Source organism: Limulus polyphemus, unplaced genomic scaffold (genome assembly GCF_000517525.1).
Source record: "Limulus polyphemus unplaced genomic scaffold, Limulus_polyphemus-2.1.2 Scaffold268, whole genome shotgun sequence".
Lineage (NCBI taxonomy): Eukaryota > Metazoa > Arthropoda > Merostomata > Xiphosura > Limulidae > Limulus > Limulus polyphemus.
The window spans coordinates 677,468-703,023 of record NW_013665878.1 but is presented as its reverse complement, the minus strand read 5'-3'; the positions used below and the strand labels follow the sequence as shown (position 1 = coordinate 703,023).

The 25,556-nt window shown below is 35.2% G+C and overlaps 1 protein-coding gene across 1 annotated transcript in view; it reads left to right on the top strand.

Annotated features, from left to right (window-relative positions):
• Nucleotides 1-7,671: 7,671 nt before the first annotated feature.
• Nucleotides 7,672-25,556, top strand: part of LOC106456888 — a 29,433-nt gene continuing 11,548 nt past the window's right edge. Inside the window, exons 1-4 of the mRNA XM_022382677.1 lie at nucleotides 7,672-7,823; nucleotides 16,455-16,638; nucleotides 17,368-17,474; nucleotides 24,231-24,940. Of these exons, the coding sequence (XP_022238385.1) occupies nucleotides 7,805-7,823; nucleotides 16,455-16,638; nucleotides 17,368-17,474; nucleotides 24,231-24,940 (1,020 nt within the window). The 5' untranslated portion in view covers nucleotides 7,672-7,804. The remainder of the gene's footprint in view (nucleotides 7,824-16,454; nucleotides 16,639-17,367; nucleotides 17,475-24,230; nucleotides 24,941-25,556) is intronic.

The window sequence follows — 25,556 nt, the reverse complement described above, 5'->3', positions numbered from 1 at the left end:
GACAAACCTTACAACGAAACTTTTTGCAATGGAAATTACGCTGCAAGACTATTGTCAAGATGCACAGCCGTCAGATAGAGCATGACCGAACGTAGCAGCATGGACTTTAATGACGTGGCAAGGCTCCAAAATTGTTTTAATATAATTTCCTCAACCTCTATATAAGAATAGCCTACAATCTTGAATTAAAAAAGAACACAAAATAGCCAGTTCATTGTCCAATGGTTAGTGTTACCGAAAACAAAAGAGAAAGAAACGCCCTCTGCACATGGGATTCGTAGGTACATTATGTGACAAATCCATCTGTTTACTTATATTAGATTAATGTTCCACGAAAGGTCATCACGGATTCCAACGAAGATAACAGGTAATGGCAGTTTCTTTCAGTTATTGAATCTTAACTCGCCAGAGACCAAATGTATTTTTAAAAATCATAAGTCAGTTGATATTCAGTCTTCTCTACACATTTACATACACAAGCGAACAAAATTAGAAATATTTGTACGTATATAAATGTACGTATGATAAGAGAGGAAAAATACACGATTTCTAACGAGCTTTAAGGGTTGGGGTTCTGTGACCAAAAGAATGAAATAAGGGGTTCCGTGGCTTCGTAAAGTTTGAAAATCACTGGATTAGCGCAATAGTTTACGGTAGGTATTGTTGACTAACTGCCTTCCCTCTCGTGTGTCATATAGCTTTCTTGTAGCTTTGCACAAAATTCAACAAACAAAGTCAGTAATTTATATAAGAATAGATTTTCAAAACTACCCTGTCATGTGTTATGTTAGCTGGGCTAGGTAATATAATTATTTCCTCTTATCAGCAAAATTCTGAGATATATTCTTGGGTTCGCTTACCTTTTATATATTATATCGGTTTCAGAAATCCTCATCAAATCAAAGAACGAAGTTGGGCCTTTATATTGATGAACTATAGCTCACATAGTTGGTGTTTGAGTTATCTTTCGCTCAAAACAATTCATATTTCACGTGATGAGAAAAAAAAATACATCACCTTGAACAGTTTATCGCTGAAGAGTTTAGGAAATGAATTAGTAGCATTAATGTTACTTATTCTTCAAACGTCTATACAAATACAGGTTACTTGTGGTAAGCAAAAGATAACCCAAACACAGTACACATCAACTAGGTATGATTTATCTACATATGAAATATGGGTTCGTTTATGACATGAACATCTGATATAGCTGGTAACTATCAAAATTCAATTTCTCAAAATGTTCCTAAAGAATAATATAACAAAGAACAGAGACAGATAGATAATATAAAAATACAGGTATTTTAAATCACAAAAGCACTAAATTAGAAACACGTAATAGTAGACAGTAAAAAGAAATGAAATGCGCAGTGTTTCCAAAATTTAAGTTAAAGTTTTATGTATCAAAGATGCTTTCTGTCTGAAGACTTATAACGACAAAAAAAAACGGGTTTGGATATGCATAGTGGACACAGCACAGATGGCCAATTGGGTAGCCTTTCGCTTGACTATAAACCCAAACCGTCCAAAAAGTGGTTGAATTATGTATTTCTGTTGCATCCACTTGTCCTTTTAAATAGTTTTATATTTAAAAAAAATCAAGTATCTCAAAACAGTTAACCTGATTTCTGATTTCAGAAAAGACACTTTTTCGTATATTAAACTACTCAAAAAGGGCAATATTTCCTACTTTTGACCTTCAGTCAAATGAGCCCCACAGAGGAAATTAGAGGAGCATCATTTAGTCAGTGAATGTATTTATTGAATCAGATTCCTCAACAATATTTCACTGTCCATCGTTGACAAAGACAAGAACTCTTCACTCGTTTCTGAAGAAAATGAACACCCGGTGGTGTTGCTGGCAGTTCTAGCGGTTGAAAATAAAGGGGGGAGCTATCCAGTCAGGGGTAGCCCATGTAAGAAGATGTTCATTCTCACAAAAGGACACGAGACACGCGCGTACGATTTTTTGAACTGCTTTTCGGTGAATTTATCCAGACCGCATTAAATGTTTACCCCATTATTTTTTATTTTATTTTTGTGAAGTACGTGTATTTATTGATATATGTTAACTTCAGTTGAACTAACACACTTTCACATAATACTTATTGAAATGGGTGGCAAACTCGAAACGTTTGTCCGTATGCCTACTCGTTCAAGTAGTTCGTCACAGGAACTTGTGACGTGAAGAAACCAACATGACAACTTCGCTTCATATATGCATATAATATACACGTGTGTGTAAGTAAGTATGTGAACACAATTTATGACGCGACAGACGTGGCCTACTGGTTAACGTGCCTGAACTGTCACTCCGAAGGCTCATGTTTTGCGATACAATGTCACAAAATATGCGCCGCGTTTTGAGGTTGTGATAAAAGTGACGGTCAAATTATGAATCGATCATACAAGAGATGGCGGTTGATGACACTGACTAGCTGTTTTTCCTAGAATCTATCACTTTAAATATAGGAACAGCTATTCGCAATTAACTCTTGTGCGGCCTGGCATATTCTGGTGGTTAGGGCACTCGACTCGTAATCTACGGGTCGTGGGATCGAAACCCGACATTGAGCATGCTCACCCTTTAAGCCATGGAGGCGTTATAATGTGACGATTAAGCCAAATATTATTTGGTAAAGAAAAACCCAGGGAGAGTGGTGTTTACTATCTGCCTTTTTCTAGGCTATCACACTTCAAAATTAGGAAAAGCTTGCCAGACAGCGTTTGTGATATCCAATAAAGGTATCCCTGCACTTTAAACACTAAGCTACGCCTAAGCCTCATTACTTTTTGTTATGTAAGTAGGACATAATTTAAATCATAAAGTAGAACCAGCAACATGTCGGGTTCACAGCCCCTGCACTTTAAACACTAAACTACGCCTAAACCTCATTACTTCTTGTTATGTAAGTAGGGTTGTTTTGTTTGTTTGTAATTAAGCGCAAAGTTACACAATGGGCTATCTGTGCTCTGCCCACCACGGGTATCGAAACCTGGATTCTAACGTTGTAAGTCTGTAGACATACCGCTGTGCCACTGGGTGGCATGTAAGTAGGATATAACTTAAATCATAAAGCTGAAACTCCAACATGTCGGGTTCACAGTCCCTGCACTCTAAACACTAAACTACGTATAAACTTCATTACTTCTAATTTTACAAGTAGGATATAACTTTAAATACCCCCCCTCCCAGTCACTCAGCGGCAAGTGTGCATGCTTACAACTTTAAATGGGCAGAGTATAAATAGACCACTGTGTAGGATTGGGCTTAACAATAAATCAGGCAATCAACTTTAAACATAATATAGGTGTGGTGCTGCCATCTATATCTATTAAAATCCGCGTTCATATAACTATTTTTTGTTAGTTCCGAGATTTATGTTCTCAAACGAAATATCCTGAATTTGAAAAGCTAGACATTTATCAAAACAACGTAGCTGAACTTATCAACAATTTTAGTATAGAGCAGTGGTTGTCAAACGTTTTAGGCTCGCGTACCACTTTTAGTTTTTTTTAATTATAAACCCAGGTCTAATTAACAAAAAGATAGAAAAACCAGTAACAAAAATTCATATTTTTAACACTTACCTATTAATGCGAAGGATACGATTGTTTTTGTTTTTGTTTTTTCTGGCACGATTGAAGAATACGTGGTACCATTTTTGTCAATTTTAAAAGAAGAAAATACTGACGACACTATGCTGGTAGAGGGTGAGTCTATAAGGAGGAGAGTAGTATATATAGATATGAACGTGGTAAGCTCAGACAGGGCTAATTACAAATTTTATTATTCTTTATATTAATTGTGTGGTGTACCACCGACATTTGCTCCACATACCACCAGTGGTACGCGTACCACAGTTTGAAAATCTCTGGTATGGAGGATATAAGTAATTGCATATTTATACATAATTCAAGTTATCAACTTTTGAAAGAAAAAGAAATAATATATACTTTTAATCAACTTGGCTTTTAGTTTCACAAGTTAGGTGAGAACACTGCGATTATCATTGCTCGCTCAAATAAAAGAAAAAGTGTTAAATGTGAAAGATCAAATAAATCCAGTGTGAAACTATACTTGTTTGTTGTTTTTTCGTGTATTCGCGTAAAGCTACTTAGGAGATATTTACGCTATTCGTCCCTAAATTTGAAATCATACTAGACGGAAAGTATGCTAATCAACAGCATCCCCGCCAATCCTTGAACTACTCTTATCTGACCAAATGGTGGAATTTAATTGCCGCCCTTATAACGCATCATGGTCCGAAATTGCGGAGCGTGATTTTAATTTTTGCGGTAACGGTTGTTGTTTGTTATTAAGAACAAAGCTACACAAAAGGCTATCTGTGCTCTGCCCACCAGGGTTATCGAGTGTCGGTTTATAGCAGTGTAAGTCCGCATGCATACCACTGTGCCACTGGGGGTGGGGGGGGCTGTGATAACAGAATGCACTACATGAGCCTTTTTCTACTTCGCTCGTCGTTTTAACTGTTTTTCAGAACAGTTCCAAGTCCTTTTGACTTTGACTAGAACTTTGCAACTCTTTAGCATGTTACCATCAATTGCCGGCAGGTGCAAAGTTCAGAGATGTTCGACTGGAAATCTGTGCAGCAGCTATAAATGTGATCACAACAAACTTTTTGACAGTATCAAGTACAAGTATCAAGCCCAAAGAAGCTGTGAAAGCATTCAAAAATGATTTTTTTGTTTTTTTTTGCTGACAAAGACAATGATGATAGCAGTAGTAGCTTTCCACCAGATCAGAAGATGAAGAACAAATTTTCCATAATCAAACAGACAATGCAAAATGGTTGCATAATTTGAGACATTCAGTTCATGTGTGTAACCATTACTAGTAAGTTGGTGCAGCCATTCCGGAACCTTATGTCTCTCTGAGTGCTCATAACTCCGACTGAAATATGTTACCATCACTTAGATTGCATATTTGGATACAGCAAGTTCCATACTTTCCAATGCATTACCTACATGAAGAAATTACCAAAATTTCTTTTTCCTTGTTTGTTTGTTTGTTTTGAATTTCGCGCAAAGCTACACGAGGGCTATCTGCGCTAGCTGTCCCTAATTTAGCAGTGTAAGACTAGAGGGAAGGCAGCTAGTCATCACCACCCACCGCCACTTTTTCCTTGTCCTGCCACCTAAAAACACTACTTCGCCTCCTGTTGATGGAGATATCCTGTGTTAAATATATGCTCCCATAGCCTAGAGAATCGATATCAGAAAACTACGCTCAAAGAAGTAGCGAGGAAACAATAAATTAATTTCCTCACTTTCAGCTAAGTTTACAAAAACTCCTGCAAACAATCACACAATATAAAATAATTCTATGTATACAGTCTTGGCCAAAATGTTCGCATACTGTTCTATATTGATGTTATTGTCTACATGCATGGAATAGTTATTGAGTAAAAGGTAACATATGATCGGACAAACATGTACGAGTTGTTATTCTAGTCTGTATACGTTGTTTTGAGCATTTGTTCGTCAAAAAACATATGCACACATGTTTTATATAAACGGGTGTACTTTTGCTATAATCTTTTTCGAAACAGTTCAACGCTTTGTTCAGACAGTTTCTTTGTGCTTGATATAAAGTCAGAAGTTATAGACGTCAAATTGTTCGACTGTCCAGAAATGGTATGAAGCCAACGGACGTTGCCAAAACAGTAGGATACCCCCAGTGTACTGTATCCAGAACCTTGAAATGCCATTGGACTACAGAAAACATTGTTCCATGAAAGTCTACTGGTAGGCACAGAAAAGCTGCTGCCCGAGATGACCGTGTTTTGATCAGGTTAACACGTCAAAGTCGAAAGAAGTCTTTCAACACCTTATGACAGGAATGGCATGAACACATTCATTCCAGGGCATCCAGAAAAACAGTTAAATAGGAGACTGACCAAACAAGGTTATTTTACAAGAAGGTCTACCTGCAAACCGATATTATCCAGAATTCACCACCATCACTGTGTTACTTGGTCAAGATAGCATGCCAACTTACAATTAGGACACTGGCGATATGTTATATTGTCAGATGAATCCTGTTTCCGGCTTGTTAAAGCTGATATTAGGATTCTTATTCATTGTTTACCTAGAGAACACATAAGGGAAGACTGTCTTTCCCACAGCGAACACACAGGAGGTGGTGCAGTACATGTTTGGGTAGCTGTTCATCATGGGGAAACTGCTCTTCATATCCTCCAGGGAAAATTCAATGGCACCTCCTACAGACATCACATGGAGACGATTTCTGCCATATGTTAGGGCAAGGTTTGTCAATAGCTTTGTGTTCCAGAATGACAATGCCACTGCCAACAGTGTGCGTATTGTACAGAATTTTCTCGACCAGTAGGACGTTACAAGATTGTCATGGCCAGCAAAGTCTCCAGATTGAGAACTGTTAGACAGAACTGAGCCGGAAAATTGCCAACCACGACCCTAAACCAGTTACTGTAGCTGAGTTGCAGAGCTATCTAGTGACGAGTTAGGATGAAATCTCGGTGGTTTACATCGATAACCTTATCGACATCATGCCACGTCATGAACTGATATAAGTTCACAGACACTATTTATAATAATTTGATGTTATATTTTGTCATTAAATATGCTTTGATGGGGTTTTGTTGTGATAGGTGAAATGCTGAATTACATATCTTTCTACAAGTGTCTGATAAAATTGTTTGCTGCTTTAAAAATCGCTTATAATGTCCACAGAACCTGTCTCATTATACAAAATTAGAAATTACATATGTAGGTGTTTAATATAACATGCATTTCTCAATTTGACAGCGCTAAGTGTATTTGTATTCCATCTTAATAATAATGACCTTAATTGTTACAAAGTATGCAAATATTTTGGCCAAGACTGTATAGCTTCGGTTGTATGTTCACAGATACAATGATAATGTTATTTTTGCCCTTATCACAATTCTGTGGCAAAAATTTGATTTTTTTTCTCTCTATTTAAGACATTTAACATAACACAACATATAGGATTTGTTTCTTTAATGATAACTTACACACTGAACCCCAAGAAAAAAATAAATACATAAAATCCCTCCTTTGTTTTCAGGAACAACAGACTCCCTTTTTAATCTATTATAAGGTATGGGTCTCAACTATTACCCATCAATGGCAAGTCCTTCCATAAGTCTATCATTCTGTTATACAAATAATATTCTCTAAACTAGAGAGAGTGCCCCTAGTGGCACATCTGTATGTCTGCGGACTTATAACGCTAGACACCGGGTTTCGATACCCGTGGTGGGCAGAGCACAGATAGCCATTTGTGTAGCTTTGTGCTCAACTACAAACAAACAAACTGAACTAGAGCCTAGCAATGTTGCCAAGTTCGATTGTAATAAGCAGAATTGATCGCTTTAATTTTTTGAGAGTCCCAATTTGCGGTTTTCGGGCTTGTTTTATTCTAAGGCAGTTTATTTGGGCTTTTTCTTAATAGCTGACTTCAACACACAGTAAAATGGTTGTATGAGTGGTTTGGTGATTGGCTTGGTTTATGAATAGCCTACACATCATTACAATGCAAAATACATTTTTTTCCCCGGGTTAAGATATTATTAATTAATAATATTAAAGATTATTACTATAGTTCAGCGCCATCTTTATTAAAATTATATGGTATCATGGCAGCAAAGTAGGAATTTCGATGTTCATTTTAATGTTTTGTATAAAAATTACTTCATGTGGGAGATGAAGATAAGTAATGAACCGAGCATTGTGGATTAGATGAAATGCGGTTTCTTTGAAATAAATAAAAAAACATATGCAAGTGGAAAAAAACGGTGAGAGTAATTATTATTACTAAGACTTAAGACTAAACTCTAAAGAGTAGAGTATAGTTAACTGCAAAAGCTACTGTTAATATTTGTAATGTTATTAATATTTAAAATAGTATTACTAACTGTTACTACTAGTAGTACTACTAATACTGGTATTAGTAATAGTAGTAAGTGTTATTACGAACGTTAACGTTGAAACTGTTTAAAATTAAAGCAGCAATTGATTAGAGTAGAAGTGTAGGCCTAACGATGGGTATAATTATAATATTAATTTATTATGTATGACACGGAAACAGGATATACCCTAAGTAAACCGTAAAGGTCAAGTCTGGTGACTCTGGCCAGGTGTATGAATGCTGATTAGACCTTGCCAAATATGGCTGATGTTGCTAGGGCCATTATCACAGTTTAGTTTGACTTTGACTCCATTTGAGATCGTTTGTTCTGATGATTTCTATAGTTTCCAAACAGACACCTCATTTTTTTCATTTTGGGTTGGTGTACGAGAATAATTTCATCCCAAAGTATTTTGTGACCTGTTTCTTCCATCAATAAAGTTTTTCCTTATGCTTATAAATCGTTGTTTGCCTACCTATTATTATATTAGCTTAATGTACTCCCTTACTAATGTATTTTAATAGTAGTAACATATATTCCACCATAGGCAATTGAGAAATCATAATTGCACACTGTGCATCTTGCAAAACTGAGCCTGTTCTTTACATTTATGATACATAGGAATGTCTTTGTCTAATTCAATGAAAAATGCAATAAATCTTTTTTCTAACTATGCATTTCACCCTCAGCTTCAGCTTTGATAGTCTCTTTAGATACTATTATACAACTGCAGTTAATGCCCTACCTTCAAACTCATTGTTATTGTGATAACCTTGTATGTTTGATGGACAGATGACTGACCAACCAACTTCAACTACTTTGTTTACACCAACCAGCCAACCAATCTTTTGTAGCACCTACCTAATTGTTTATGCATATGTCCCTTGAACTTTGTCTGTACTGTGTTGTAACACATATCAAGGCTTTAAAGGGACAGTATATTCAGCCTTGTATTTCCACAAGGATTTCAATCACTTTCAGGAGGAGGGAAGATGCTGTTATGCTGATCAAGGAGACTGCCAAAAGTTCCAGGAGGCTTGAGCTTTCTGTTTGAGCTTGTGATTTATATCTAATTTAGCTTAAATTTATTTTTGGGTTGTGTCAATTTCTATGTCTTAAGTGCTGTATTAAAATGTTAAAGTTACTGTCATTAATTACTTCAGTGACAGGTCTTATCCAGAATTTAAGTGTGTCTTCTGTATTAAAATTTAAAATATACATAAAATTATATAAAAATATATTTAATATGTATATATATATTGTAGATTTAGTAATGTATGCCACCTCACCAGCAGCTTTTCGTCAGTAAAATTATTTTGGACTTCTTATGAAAGTAGTTTACACCCCTACCCCCAAACAGAAATATGGTACTGTATGCCAGAGGAAGTAACCTGGTGTATCATAGGTTTGCATCCCTTGCTTTAAAGTAATATTTATTCAAACAAAGCTTAAGTCTCAACTGCTGAGTAAGGGTTATGAATTTAAAAAACAAAACAAAACATTTCAAAATATTTTGACTAGCAAAATTATAATCTGATAACACTATAACAGTTGAATCAAAACCTCTTGTCTTTATTGTTCAGACAGCATAAGAATATTGTTGTAACATTGTTATTTTGTTTATGGGTTCTTTTAAATAATCCAGTAAAAATAATTAAAATTCAGTCCACGCAAACTGTATAGAATGAGTTTATTTCCTCCTTTTATCATTTCTACACTGCTCTAAGTTGTTATAGGCCTATGTTACAAATGACTAACTAATGTAAAACCAACACAGGTCCAAATGCTTAAAGAAAACACAATTACTGATTCAACACTCTTTAACTCACTCTACTCTTGAAAGAACTCACTTTCTAACTAACCTAATGATGCTTCATTAAATACCTTACTTATAATCTATGCTTGTTTCTGATATTTCTAGGACTTGCTTAATTGTAATGTTATGCTCTTTATCCAACATTTAAATTAAACAACTTACAACATTATGAATATAGCTTATAACAATTTGATAATAAGTATGGTGAATATTGAGGTCACCCTATAATTTTAAACAACCAGTCAAATTAAATTAAATCTTTCATGTCCATATTCCTAACTGACAAATTATTTGTTTTCAAACATGGTAATACCACATTACCAAGTAGGCCTAAACTATTACTCAGAACTATAACTCGGTAGTAGTAGTTTTTACTCTATTAAGTATGTATTTATGACATGTCTTCTTAAAGCTGTTGACATACTATATTACAAATTATAATAGTTATGAGTAGAACTGGACAGTCAGTTGCATTTGTTAATTGATTTGTACATGTCTCAATAAACCCCTCCCATACAAGTGAAAAAACAATGGGTTTGCACTACCTTCACAACTTTTTCAATGACTGCATTATGCTAACACAGGCAAAATTATCCATCCCCAGTGATGGGAAAAGTTTAAGCTAATCTATCAAGTTAAAATATTTCATGGACTTTAAAAAAGGTTAAAAAACTCTGAGCTACTTATACCACCTTGTTTAATTCTGACAATAGCCTGACTACTCAAAAATTGCTTCCTATGGCAATGATGTGTCCTGAACAATATTAACTTGGATGAGAACAAATTTCCAAAGTCCGGGTACATTGATAGTACAGGAAAAGTCCAGAGTATGTTTAATTAACTTTATTGCTGTAGACTCCAGCTGTGTTGATTTCAAAAACCTCAAAAAAAAATTTATGGTAATTAATAGCTGAATCAAATAAAAACTGTGATATATAATGTTTCTTTTTGATAATTTGTGCTTGGTGGTAATGTCAGGACATGTGGGTGTTTTTTGTTTTATTAATTTCTGGAAAAATATGAAGGACAGGTTTTGGATCCCCTTTATCTGTTCCTGTTTATTAATTTCTAAAAAAAAAATGAGTAGAGGGGGTTTTGGACCCCCCTCCCCTAGATCCACACCTGCTTATGCCAATATGCTTATGCTTACCCCCCCCCCCCTTCCGTATGCATATGTAATACTGTAATAAACCCTAATACAATTATTAAATTTCTGAAAAAAATTGATGGAGAGGTTTGGTTCCCTTTGACCATTCCCATATATCTGCACTTCCGTATACAGCATTAAATAATACAGTTATTAATTCCTAAGAAACAAAATGGAGGGAGGCATGTATTGCTCTCCACTATATCCACACCTGCTTATACAACATTAAAGTATGTAGTTATTAATTTATGGAAAAACGTGGTTGGGGAATTTGACTCTTCCTGTTGATCTATGCCTGTTTATACAATATTAAAAAAATACAGTTACACAATTAGAAACATAAAACAGTGTAAAAATAAACATTAAACTTGCACTTTATTTAACACTTAAGTAGCCAGAGAAATGGTGGTGGGTACTACCAGCATATTTCCTTCTCTCTCTCTCTCTCTCTCTCTAGGCAACAATACAATGTAAAGACATGGGCAGATAAACTTGGTATCTTTGCAATAACAAAGACAGGGTGAGCAAACTTATTGGCAATGTGAATCAAACTGAGACTAAATCGTGATTCCCCCTCTCCCGGCATGATTATATAGCTTTGTGCTTAACAACAAAGAAACATAATGAGAATATTTTGTTTTCTTGGATAGTTGAAATAATCAAAGTCAGTAAATAATAATAACCCTAATTTCCCTAATTGATTATTTCTATGTCAATTAATTTAATCATAGATTTAATTAATTTATTGTTTGAGTAATCAGAAACACTAATTTCGATTAGTTGATTATTTCTGTGTCATCAAACACGTAGTTTATGAGACACTATTGATGGAATAGCTTCTCGTAAGTAATCAGTTATATTGATTAATATATTAAGTTGCCAAATTCTACTTGCTACTCTCACTAATTTTGAACTGCTGACTAGAGGAAAGGCAACTGTCTGACTGCCTTTGCTACCAACTTTTTCTTACTTTTTGTACATACCTTGGTTTGAGGATCACTGTACTAATTGATTAAGATTAATCAAATGTAATCAGTTAATGGGACCATTGATTAATCAATTAGTAAATACCACTAACTACCCATCTCTATTGCTGACTATGAGAATGTATGGTATTCTTTTTCTCAGTGTCAGCTTGTACATTACTTGTAAAATAATATTATTCAGTATTTTAACTTATGAACATTAATGACAACTTACACCTTTAAGGTGTCTTTGGACGTGCTCTCTTAAGAAAAAGTAAACACTTAAACCTAGCCTTTATTTTTTAAACTTTTGTGAAATCTCAGCGTCCATTGCTGCCTACAGCAACTCACTCCATAATCCAGTCACCCTGTTTGAAAAATATAATTCTTTTAACTGGAGTCATCTAGTCTGTCTTTTGCAAATCTTAAACATGTGTGATCATTCCAAAACAGTACTACCTCAACTCACCCAAAGCTATCTTGACCTTGATTTCCCTCTGAACATTGCTAAAATTTCCAACAGTACATCTGTCTATTATACCCCTTAATTTTTGTGTCATTGCAGCAACATGTGCTGATCATGTGACTATCCTCCACCAATCATATTGTACCATCTCTATTTGTGCAGATAGCTCCCTCTACTATTATAGCACAATCCTCACTTTCTCGATTGGCATTCTAGCGTCTAGATGTGTTTTTTAACTCATTCTTCATGTGATTACAAAATTTTGATTGTGCTTTATCACAAATTTATATCAGTTTCAACTTCAAGTTTCAACTTTTTTGTGTTTCATTTCCATTGTTTTTACTCATTTGTTTTAGAAATGTTTCTGTTTTCCAAATTCTACTTTGTTCATATGAACTTGAGATTTAATATGGTTCTGATACTAGTCTCAGGGTCAATGATCCCTGCTGGGGAAGCACAGGCTATAATTCACAGGGAGTTTGTGTCTTATGTTCAGCTGATGATTTTTCCTTTCAAGTTACATTTCTTTTTTGTGTGCAGAGAGATATAACTAATGCGTGGAAATTGTCTTTCTACTGTACTTTCTACCTGATACCTTGCGTCTATGTAGTCTGCTGGGTTAGATATTGTTCCTTTTCCCAGGAGTTCTGTGATACATTTTTCAGTGTGTTTCTCACTCCCTTTAGGTATACCCATGTTCAGTGAGCATGGACCTAATTTCTGCACTCGATAATTTAGGTCGTTCATATCTTCTCTGCTCAGTGTTGGGTAAGTTAGATTTTTATACTTCTTTTACCATCGAGGTTACTTTAGTTTAAACTTCTGTTGGGAGTTTGTTTATTCCTTTATTGTTTTTTTAAGTTTTACTTCCTTTCTCTGTTAATGTTACTTAGTTTGTGAGTTCTTTCTTCTTTACTACTAGTCACATCTAATTGGGGATTAGTTTGAATCAAACTTTGTTATTGTTAACTGTGTGTCTTTTTATTCTCATATTCTTCAGGGTAGGTTTTAATTTCATTTCCTTTGATAATAGATTCTCTGAATAGACTTATAAGTTATATATTTAAGGAACGTTTATCTTCTAAGTTCCTTTAGTGGTTTTGTATTTTCGGTGTTACTTATAGTTTTATGTTTTAGGTTGAATTTCATAGTTTTGCAGGTTTGTTGTTTTTCTGTACTTTGTAGACTACACATTTCTAAGTTTTGTTACTTCATTAGTAATGAGTCGTTTCTCTAAGTATATTTAGTTTATCTGTCTGTTTGGCTTCACTTCACAACAATTCCATGGGTTATACAGGTTCTATCTGAGGGTTTCTGCCTTCCATTTTCGCCCCCCCCCCCCCATCTACTTCCCAGATCTCCTTCCCTTCTCCTAGGGATTGTACCTTGTTCAGATGTCTTGCCGTGTCTGTTTGAGACAAAGGAACTATCAAATCCAGTCTTTGTGTTGTCCCCAAAAACAAGGGAGATTGGAGTCCCATCATAGCTCTGTCCCAGGTGTATACTTATTTGGAGTCATCTCGCTTCACCATGGACTCTACCCCTCACTTCAGTGTTGTTGTTTTTGTTTCCCCAGTGTCACGTCATTTTTCTTTGATTCATCTATGAAGGTTCTGTCCTCCAGTTCTGGGCACTGCTGTTTGGTTTTTCTTCAGCTCCATGTGTGTTTTGTCGAGTGGTTTGCTCTTTGGCACATCCTCTTCACTCACTGGGTCTTCTGACTTTCTAGTCCATGGATGACTGGCTTCTGCTATCATAATATACTCAAACCAAGGCACTTCTCCTAAATGTTTTTTAAGCAAGTAGACTGCACTTGTTGATCATGAAAAAAAATTTTTATGCAAGGCACTTCCACTGGATGTTTTCTGCCCAGATAGACTGCACTTGTTATACTCAGTAAAACACAAGGCACTTCTTCTGGATGTTTTTTGGCTGAATGGATAGCACCTGTTGATCTCTAATTATATTATGATCAAGATATATATATAATGATCAATCTCATGTAAGGAGCTTCCGCTGGATGTTTTCTTCCTGAATGGACCACACTTTACATACTCCATAATATCACAAGGTGTTTCCCCCGGATGTTTTTGCTGAGCTGATTGCACTAGTTGATCACAATATCAGTTAGAAACAAATGATACATACGAGCTTATGCAAGGCATATCCACTGGATGTTTTTTTTTTTCCAGATGGACTGCACTTGACATAATCTGACGTATCCCAAGGTGCTTCTCCCATATGTTTTGCCTGGGCTGACAACACTTGGATATCATAATATATACCCAAGGCGGTTCCTTTTGACATGGGTGGACCACACTTGTTGATCTTACAAACTTATGCAAGGAATTTCACTCTTGTTTTTGTTCAGCTATCATTGTATCACGTGTTCATGCTCGTTACATATGTGGACGTCTCACATACTATCTGTTATCCACGGGTGGAATCTGTCTTACATGACATGGTGCCTGTCTATTAAGTTTCCCCTATGTATCTTACTTTGTTCTTTACTAGGCAAAGAGCATACCTGTTCCAAAAGTAGTGCTATACCCTTCAGTTGTGCCTTCGTTTGTAATTATGGCACACATGTTCTTTCACTACAGTTGTTCTCTGCTTGTTTGATTACTTTTGCACCTTCACCGGCCCCTTCACCTTTGTAATGTAGGATTCTAGCTTTGGGTGAGCTGAGGTAGTACTGTTTTGGAAGTTAACATTTTCTAACAATGAAAATGTATTTCCGATAGGTACTTTACTTCTTCTCACCCACTTCCCACCCTTCCTCCCCACTGATTTGCTGGTGTTTCTGGTTTGTTACTGCTAATTCTCAAAAGTGAGGATTCTGCTGCAATGATATAGATGTGCTAGTATAGATGGTGCAGTATGATTGGTGGAGGGTAGTCACATGATCAGTACATGTTGCTGGAATGGAGCAAAAATGAAGTATAATATTATGGTACACTGTTGAAAATTTTAGCAATGCTTAGAGGGCAACTCAAGGTCGAGACAGTTTTGGGTGGGAGGAGGTAAGTACCTATTGGAAATAAGTTTTCAGTGTTGGAAAAGGTTAACTTCTGTTGTAATTAGAATATAGCACAAACAAATTAGAGCCATTTATACTATCATTCCCATAATAAATACATCCTAAAATTCTGAGTTTTGTTACTACCAACAGAGCACTGCTTCGATGGTTTGAGTGGTTTATTCACCACTCTGCCAAAATTATTTTCTTCAATCATGTTATTGAGTTCCCATCTATAATAAATGTGTAATACAAAGTATGATAATCCAAGTGCATTATCTTGCACTTACTGTAATTAAAAGTCAATTGTCCAATATTTGTTCAACTGACAAGTTGATTCAATTCATTCTGTAACTCATTATCCTCAGTATAGTTAAAAATACTCAAGAATTTAATGTCATTCACAAACTACTAATTATGCCCATATCAACATCATTAACGTAAAGAAGACAAAAGCAAAGCCAAAGCACAGACCCCTGAAGCACTCTACTAATAACAAAGGTCTGATTTGACTGGACTTCATTAATAAAGAATTTTTGCATTATTTCATTATACAACTCTGTTTACTAGCCTTTCTTCAACCTCCATCAGTGTGATTTGCTTAGCTAATCTTTTGTGTGACATGATATCAAAAGCTTTTTGAACAATCTAAGTACACTAAGTTATATTACACCCTTATCATCATACAGATAATGTAATATTTTTTAAAACGTTAAGAAATTAGTATGGGAAGATTTCTATTTAGTTAGTCCTTGCTGACTTTTATGATATATTTCTCTAGTCGATTTAACATTTAATACACTGTATTCCGTTCAATCATCTCCCATGAAATAAATTCATATTATTCTTGTAATCTGTTGACACCGTGTGAGAACATGTCATACATTCTCATACCAAGTCAGCAATTATGTTGAGCAGTAAAGTTAGAATATTTGATAAAACCATGAGAAAGATACATTATGGTCAAACTGTTAGACTAATTTCTGCAGAACTCTTATCAATCAAAATAAAAAACAAGGATACATTTTTAAACTTGTTGTTTGCAGTAAGAAACCACTGTATTTTCCAAATCATAATTTTCTAAAATATATTTATCCATACTAGGATGGTGGATGATACCTGTAACCACAATGGAAAGTGAAGTCAGCTGTGTTGGTAATTGTAGAGAATCATGTTGTAGAAATGAACGTGGCTTAGAAAATGGGCAACTGGCCATATCTGTTACTGGTCATTGTACGAAATCTGAAAAAGAAGAAAATATCTATAGAGATAGCCTATCTCTTCCCAGGTTAGATTGATAATTTTGCATTTTCCCTTTCATATATAGTATTAAAAAGTTTGGATTACTCAGTTCATATACTTAGTTTATATATATTTTTTTGAATCTTACTATTTTTTAAAGTTTATTTAGTTTTACCAGGAATCAGTTCTTATAAACTGGTTTTAGTATAGTATTTAAACACAAACATGTTTTTGATGTTTTGCTTTATAGGTATAAGTTGTTTCAATCCAAAAAGTAATAAAGTATTGTCTCTTACCCCTATGTATAATTAACATTAAATTATTTTAAATTTTATTTCTGATTACTGTATAGATCATAGATATATGTGTGTATATGAGAGTAGTGATCAGTGTAATATGAAATAATACCAAAGAAGCAGTCTATAATATGAGTGATTGTGTTGTCTATATTAAGTAATGATCTTTTAGTTTTATCACTATTTTCATCTCCTGCATATAAGATCATAACTGTAGCTTCCTTAGAAATTAAAAGTGTATATGTAATATTCTTTGGCTTATGTATATTCTGATGATATAGTTAAAGCATTAGAAATTTAAATTAGTTTTACTGAGTACTGTAGAATTTTTTTTTTGCCTTGAGGATTGTATGAAACTAAATCAATTAGTGAATTTAGATACTATGTCAATAAAATACTGTGTTGTATAGTGAGAAGTTATGCTTTTGTTGTTTATGATTATTTTGCTTATTGTGCTCAAGAAATTATGATTTTCACAGCTTACAAAGGTCTACCTCATTGAGTTTGGTAGAGACTAAATCTCGGTCTCCACCACCACCTAAACCACCTCGTAGAAAGTATTCTGGCAAGTCTCTGATAGATTCAGGTAAATTATACTCTAGATGCTGCACATGTAGATTCAGTTTTTAATATATCAGTAATTTTTTTACTTAATAATTAAAGGTTATGATATATCTGAAAAGTCATAAACCTGTTTCTTATATTAAACAAACGAACTGGCTTTTTAAAAATTTTGTTTAATATGAAGTAAAATAATAAAAATATTCCACTGAGGAAAGGAATCTCTTTGTTTACAAACATTATAGCTTTGAGAAAAAAAAATCCATAAAACGATGTTTGGCTTGACTTGCTACAGTTCTCTGTTGTCTGTCTACTAATTGCCTGCTGTTGTTCTAAGGTGGTTACAAATATACTGTACATGATTATGAAGGTGTTCATATAGGTAATAATTTATTGACAGTTTTTATTATTAGTTCACAGTTACAGTGCCAAAAAAAAAAAGATTTCCCATTTTAAGGTGTGTATATGCGTGTGTTTCGAACTGGCAATTTAATTACTTACGAGTAGTGATTAAATAAATTTAAGTTAATTGATCAATTAGAATTCAACTTATATTGATTGTCATGGTAATAATTCAACTAATAAAAGTAATGGTTTCCAATTATTACTATTTTTGATTATTCAGACTATCCAATTAATCAAAATATTGCTACCAAATCTGCTTGCTGTATTTTTATGGCAACACTACTAAGGCTAACTGCCACTGTCACAGTTTGTAACTGCTGACTAGAGAGAAGGCAACTGGCTGGCAGTACTTGCCACCAATTTTTGTTGTTGTTGTTGTTCTTGGTGGTTGTGAGCTGTTACTAAAAGGAAGACAACTTTCTGGTAGCATCCTCTACCATCTTTTGTTATTGTTTTTTGCTGGCATGTATTGTGGTTTGAGGAACACTGTGCTAATCAATTAGTAAATATCACTAATCACCCAGTTCTATGTATATGTAAATTTAAGTTGTACTACTTAGAGGGTTTTTTTTTTCTCTGATTTATTTCGTTGGCATACATTTAAGTTTTGAAGGATACTAAATTTGACAGCCTGTGCTTCCAAACAATAATGGATTTCATGTACTGCACGTTTATAAATGCACTGATATTGATGCATAGCACATGAGCTACAGTAAAACTTGTGTATAAAGACTATCTTCAATAAAGCTAAGAACCTTTTGTAAACAGAGTAGGTTACAATTGTAAAGGATGGAAACCTTAATTAAAAAATATCCATAAATTAAAATATATAGATGAATGAATGAATAAATAGATAAAAGCATTATGTATGTTTATTTAATCACAGTTAATTAAATGTGGAAGCAAATGGTGTCACTTACAAAGGATAGACAAATAAAATCATAATACAAGATGCAAATACAATGTAAGAGGAAAAGGTTTAATTCTTCAACATTTTGGCTAAATGGCCTTGATTGGGAACTTCTGTGGGTTACTTAACTTGTATAATGTGGCTATTATGCACTAATTTCTTCTATTAAGGCAGGGATTTAATAGTCTTTGATGACCATGAGCAGATGTATGCAGTATAAAGAAATTTTAGATGTGAAATTGATTGGAAATGATGATTTTTTTTTATATAAAATGAGGTCACTAATTCTGACTTGTGTGTACAGATAAAATAACTAGTTATTTTATCTGTATTCGCAAGTAGTATATGTCTTGGAACTACAGTAACTTTAATTTAAATAAATCTGTTCACTATAATCATGATAGTTTCACTGTCACTTCTCTATCAGATCTGTAAGTTGCATTAACACAGCTAAACATTATTAAATATTTAATTTAATGCAATATTTGTGTCTTTATCTTGTCCTTCTCCTCACATTGCCAATTATTCATTCACTTTTCAAAAAGGTTTTGCGCATACATTTAAATATAATTGTTACTGTTGAAGTAATATTGCATCTTTCAGTGATTTGGTTTAGTTCTTTTGACAACACTTACTAATTTTTTGTGGTGGAAATGTAACAACTGTAAAAGCTCACAGTCATAAAGGTTTTAAAAATTTTGAATTTCCTCTGTTATTTTATCCTGAAAAGTGATGTCATTAATCTGAATTCTTTGTTAATTTTCTTGGCCAAAAAACCACTAGGTCAGGTGAACATGTGGTTGTGAGGAATAGGGGTATGAGCAGACTGTTCTTTTTCATTCAGTAAAGTTGGTGAAATATGAAGCAAAGTAGAAAAATATATACATGTGTATTTTGTTTTATAGCTATACAGCACATAGGATTTTTATTTGGTAAGTTGAACCTACATTTTAGAGCATACAGTTCACTAACCTATAAATTATTGCAAATAATGACTTTTTTAGCATTTAACAAAAAATTAAACACGTAAAATTAGCTCATCCCATAAGAACTTAAGCTGTGTCCTCATCTTTTTCTTAGCAAATACTGATAATTTTGCTGTAGGTGTGATGCTGTATCTAGGTTAATATTGCAATTACCTGTTTTAGCTTCTGATGTAGTGTCTCAGTTCCTTAACTGTGAAATGAAGAAAGATGCATAATATGTTTTAGCTTCTCAGCTCTAACAAATTTTTGAATATGATACCTTACCTCTGTCATAACTGTGAGCTGTTTCTGAAACAATACCTCACCTCTTCACATAAAATAGCTATATCCCTTGAGCATCTGCCTATGAAACTTGTTTGCCACTACACTTGAGCTAATTAACACTTAAAATGCACTGGTGTGTGACAACATCATCATGTAACAATAGCCCTCCACCAATAGGAAGGCAACACAACCTTCATATGCAGTAACTCCCCTTAAACACTTGCACTCAAAATAACTTTATTATTTTCCTCAACATTACTGAGATTTGCAATCATCAATGAAACTTATGTTTTCGTTCTGTTTCAAATGAATTCTCAATTGACAGTGACATCTAATTTGTTCTCAGAATGTTAGTGTATTACAAATACAGGACCTATTTCTATGATGGCTTCTGTAGGCTCATTGACTGTTGAAGATGTTAAAGCCATTGTACAGTGTGTTATGGGTTTTTTCATGCACACTGGACCTCCTCCTCCTGTCCCTTCAGCTAACTGTCTTTCTTCTCAGTGTGTGTATGACTAGGAGAAAAAAGTTAACCTACTACCCCCCCCCCCCAACACCTGAGTTTACTTTGGGTACCACCTTACCAGTCAGGGACAATCCTCAACCTTCCACTCTCTTTCTGAATAGTATTTCTCAAGTATGTACCTTTCTTTATTTTTAGCCTGTGTCTTTTGATTATTCCTGTTCTTTAATCCATGAAACCAATTCTCAAGATAACAGTCTTTCCTCCTTTGCCTAATATCGGGGTTCATGCTGATTCCTTTCTTGAGCACTCGTACCCTCATGTTTCATCCCCCTTGCATTCTTGACTCTTTTGTTCTGACTTCCAACATTCTTTCTTTCCTTCTCTAGATTCCTACTCTTTGGAATCTCTCTTGCCTGCCAGGGCAGTGGACCTCTTGTCCTCTATTTTGCTCTTTAGTTCTCTGTTTTTACATCTTCATCTTTTTCTCATCACCCTCCTACTTACCCTCTCCCCCCTTCACCTTTTGTCTAAGGTTCTTCATCATGGTCCAGGGAGTTATTGGAGGGGTTTATTCCTTTACCTTTACATTCTTAGCCTGTACCACTTTGTCTCTCCTTACTTGATTCCTCTGCTGCTGGTACTTGTTGGATCACGATATACTCTTTACTAATGTATGCCTTCCTTCCTTCATATATCTGTGATCTTTGTCAGGCTCCCTTTCTTTGCCCAGAAGTCTCTGGTGGTATTTGTGTTTCACTGGAAACCCAGGCTGAAACAGCCTGACATTAGTCCTTGTTATCTTTGCTTTTGGACATTGGACCTCCACTTCTGGGCTCTTTCCCATCAAATCTGTCTTGTCACTTATCATATGCTAGAAGGCTTTGGATCTGGTGGTAGATTACCTCTTTCAGCCAGACCACATTCTGCCCACGGTGTTGTCTCTCCATCCCTGAGTTTTTCAGTGGTTTTGCCCTCAATTGGACACACTTTTCATGAATGCCTTTGCCTCTTCTCTCATCTTCAAACTTCCTCATCTTTTGGCTGTGACTGTTGATGCTCTCAGCCTGGACTGGTCTCCCCTTTTATCATATGCCTATCCTCACCTACTCAGGCCCTATTGTTGACACTTCTTTGGCCAGTTCAGCTCTGGTTTCCTCTACTTCTTTGATTGGCATTCAGACCCCCCTTCTTCTATCTAACATCTCCTCTCTCCCACCTCACATGTCCATTTATCATCCAAGGGTATCATTCCTTTATCCCCATGTGCGGAATTTTGTCCAGTCCATTACCCTTAGGACCGAACAGTCCAATCATGTAGCCTTCTTCATATCCTATTCCTGTTGTCTTTTCACTTTGCCTGTCTCTCGACAAAAGTTGTGGGTTTTTCATTATTAGTCCATCCATTGCCCTGTCCCTCCTAGACATCCCACTGTGACCCACATTTTTACCTCTTTCACTTGGTTGTTTGTTGGTCTCTACCATTGCTGGTTATCAGGTGGTCTTATCCGATATATTTTGCCTTTCCATTTGCCACAGGGTATTTTTTTCTCCTATCCCCTTTACTGTTTTACAATAATTCCCCCTTCACTGACTCTTGCGCGACTCCCATGCCTTACTGGGACATTGATGTGATGTTTCACACACTCACATATGCCCCATTCAAGCCACTGGCTTCTTGCTCCTTCTACCACTTTCTCTCTCTTATGATTTACTTCCTTTTCCTTCTCACCTGTGGTTTCTGTCATTCAGATACCTATATTATTGATGCTTCTTGCACACAATTCCACTATTTGTTTGTTTCTCTACTTGGACCATTTTTTCTTCTTCGGCCTCTCAGGAAGCTGACCATTCTTTTCTTTCTGTCTCGCTTTTTCTATATCTCACCACTATGCTCATTCTAACCTGAATTGGCTCCTATTTCAAATTCAGGCTGTTCTATATTGCTTGGCATTAACTTCTCTTTTTTCCAACATCATCTGTTTCTACCCTGAGAGCCCTTCTTATTCCAGGGACCTCTTGCCTTCTACCCTTACTGGATGGATTTGTCAGCTCCTCCAGTTGATGTATTGTATTCTTCTCTGGTTGTTAATGTTCACATCTGCTCAGCCTACTGTCTCATTCTCTAAGGCTTCTCATTTTTGCCGGACCTTGGACGAGATCCTCCAGGTGGTATGTGGCCAACTCCCCACATGTTTGTCACTCATTGTCTTCAGCATTTGACTGTTTCGTCACCCACAGGATTTTTCAATCACCATTCTTGAATTGATCTCCCATCTTTGAGATGGGTTTGTTTTCTTTCCTTTTCTGTCTAACAGGATCCCACTGCATGGCTGGTATTGTCTCCCAAGACTATCATGGAAATATCTGCTGGTGCCAGGGAAGTGACTGCCCACTTCTTTGGCTCACGCTTAACAGCTTTTAAATATAGGGTGTCACGGTTACCCATTGTATAGTGTCCAGTAAAACAGTAAATTATCTTTCTGGCAGGCATCTGATGGGGAACTGGTTACTTCTTTGGGCCTCCTCAGTGTGAATTCTCTCCCTTCTTCAAATGAAACATGAAAGACCCTTGCTAGAATGGTGGATCTTGGAGAGTTCCAAGTTCCTCACTAATTTAGTTCAACACAATATGATGATAAGTAGAAATGAATAAAAACCCTTTAACCCAAGCACTTTCGAAAGGTGGACCTTTCTTCTTCAGGGGCGAAGTTTGCCCATGAAGAAAGGTCCACCTTTTGAAAGTGCTCAGGTTATAGGGTTTTTACTCATTTCTATCAAGACTTCTTGAACCTGCATGTTTTTCTAACATTATGAATGATGAGAAGTAGAGTAGTAGTAGTAACACTGTCAGTGTAGTGTAGGTCACCCTTCAAACAGCCAGTGTGCTCTCCTTCTGCAACCTGAGTCTGTCAAGATGAGCACACTCCACATTCTGATCACACTCTAACCATACTATACCTGTTGTCTTGCTGACCATTTCTCTACAAATGCTCAAATAGTCATGTTCTCATTCTACCAATCCGTGCAACACTTGGGGCTTATTTGTCTCTCTTCCTTCTGTAGATGTGGATGAAGAGTATACTCTCATTGAGACAAGATGTGGTTCCCACAGGTGTGTCCCTGTGGAGTCCCTGCCATTGGGTGTCACACTCAATGGCCTTTCCCTTTGATAAGCTGCATGCTGTTAAATTGCTTTATATATATGTATCCCCCCCCCCCCCAAATGGAAAAGGTATATATTGTGAGCTAACAGAGGTATTGGTATTCTAGTTTCCAATCTGCTCTCAGTATTTCAGAGTGCATATGCATTCTTCAAAGTCCTTGAAATTGAGAATGGAATTTCAAGTGCTTGAAAGAGCTTGAAAAGGAGCCTTTTTTGCAAAAGTACTTGAAAATATTATAATAGCAGAATATATTAATATATCTAACTTTAATACATGCTACAAAGTCTTTCTTTTCTTTTTAGTCTACATTCATATGTTGAACAAATAAAGAGGAATTTTGTAAGATTTCAATAGAATCCAATTGATTTTCATGCAGATTTTAGCTTCCAAAAAAGTGCTTGAAAAACATTCTGAAAGTGCTTAGAAAGTCTTGAAAAGTGCTTGAAATTGATCTGAGCAATTCAGTATGAACCATGGTAGTTGCGTAGGAAACTTGCTATAATGCCTTATGATCTTAGTATAAATGAAACTTCCTTGACTTAGAGGAAAAGTATGTATTTTTTCTGTTTTGTATATCTTTCAGATTCTGAGTCATCTGAAATTCTGAGGAAGCTTACCCACCAATACAACCATCAAAAGGATTCGGTGTTGGAAAATGTTAAGCCTGAAAATTCAGATCATTATAGAAAAACCAAAGATAGCAGGTGGAGTACTGATGAATTTTACTATTCTCTTCCTGCTACACTTTCTCAGGAAACTATTTGTAGCAGAACTAACATTTCACCAAGTTTAGAAAAAAACAGAAACAGTTGTAATACTCCATTATTTAAGGATTCCTTTCATCTTTCACCTTCTTCTACAAACCATTCTCCTATGTCTGTATACCGTACACCCCCAGAATATCCCATGACAAGTAACTATTGTACTAGTGGACCAAGCAGTCTTCAGCATAGGATTGACCCACTCTGGTATCCTAGTAGAAGAAATGGCCAAGCATTTAAAACCAGTAATTGTGGAACATTAAAAAATAAAGAAAACGAAAATTTTCGTGTTAACAGCATTCAAGAACCTTTTCACAGAAGACATAACAGTGACCCATTAGTTCCATGGGATCAAACACAAAGCAGAAAAAGCTGCTCCAAAAGAAGTAGGTCATTTGTGGACTCGCACCTTCAGAATGTTCCCCATGTTACTCATCGTGGCCTTACAAAAGGTAGACAGTTACTATGGGTACAGCAAGATCCAGTAATTTTATTGGAAGAAATTAGAATGCTTGAAGAGATAAATGATAAAGTATGTTTAAGTATTTCTTATGAATTTTTTTATAAGGCTTAAGTTTTTGTTAAGAAAATAAGTATAAAAATCCTAGTTATTATAAATCTAAAATATTGTATAGCATGCATTGTTTACATCAAGATTATAATTTAAACTAGTAATTCAATTCAGTAATTTCACATACTTTCTCCTTTATAGGGTAGCTTGAATGCTTGGGTGAAGAATATTCAAGTTTAAAAGCATCAGTTTCAATTCGTGTAGTTGATAGCTATTGTTTATATAAACATGATAGTGTCTTTCAGACTGAAAGTTGTGAAACATAGTTTACAGAGAGACATTGCCTGAGTACAATAATTTTAGTCACACCCATTTTTAAACAGATTATTATTAAAAGTAACCTGAAGTAAAAATAGGTGCATCTGAAATTTTTAAGATAAGGAACTGAGAAGTTATAAATTTAATATAAAAATATTCTGAATAGCTCATAACATTGTAAGGAAAACAAATTTTATTTTTTTAAAAGTAGATGGAAAAAAATGTAACCAATTTCCTTAAATATTTATTAATTTATTTTATTTGAAATTATTCATCTCATAGTTATTTACTCCTTGAAAAAATTTTTAAGTCAAAGAAA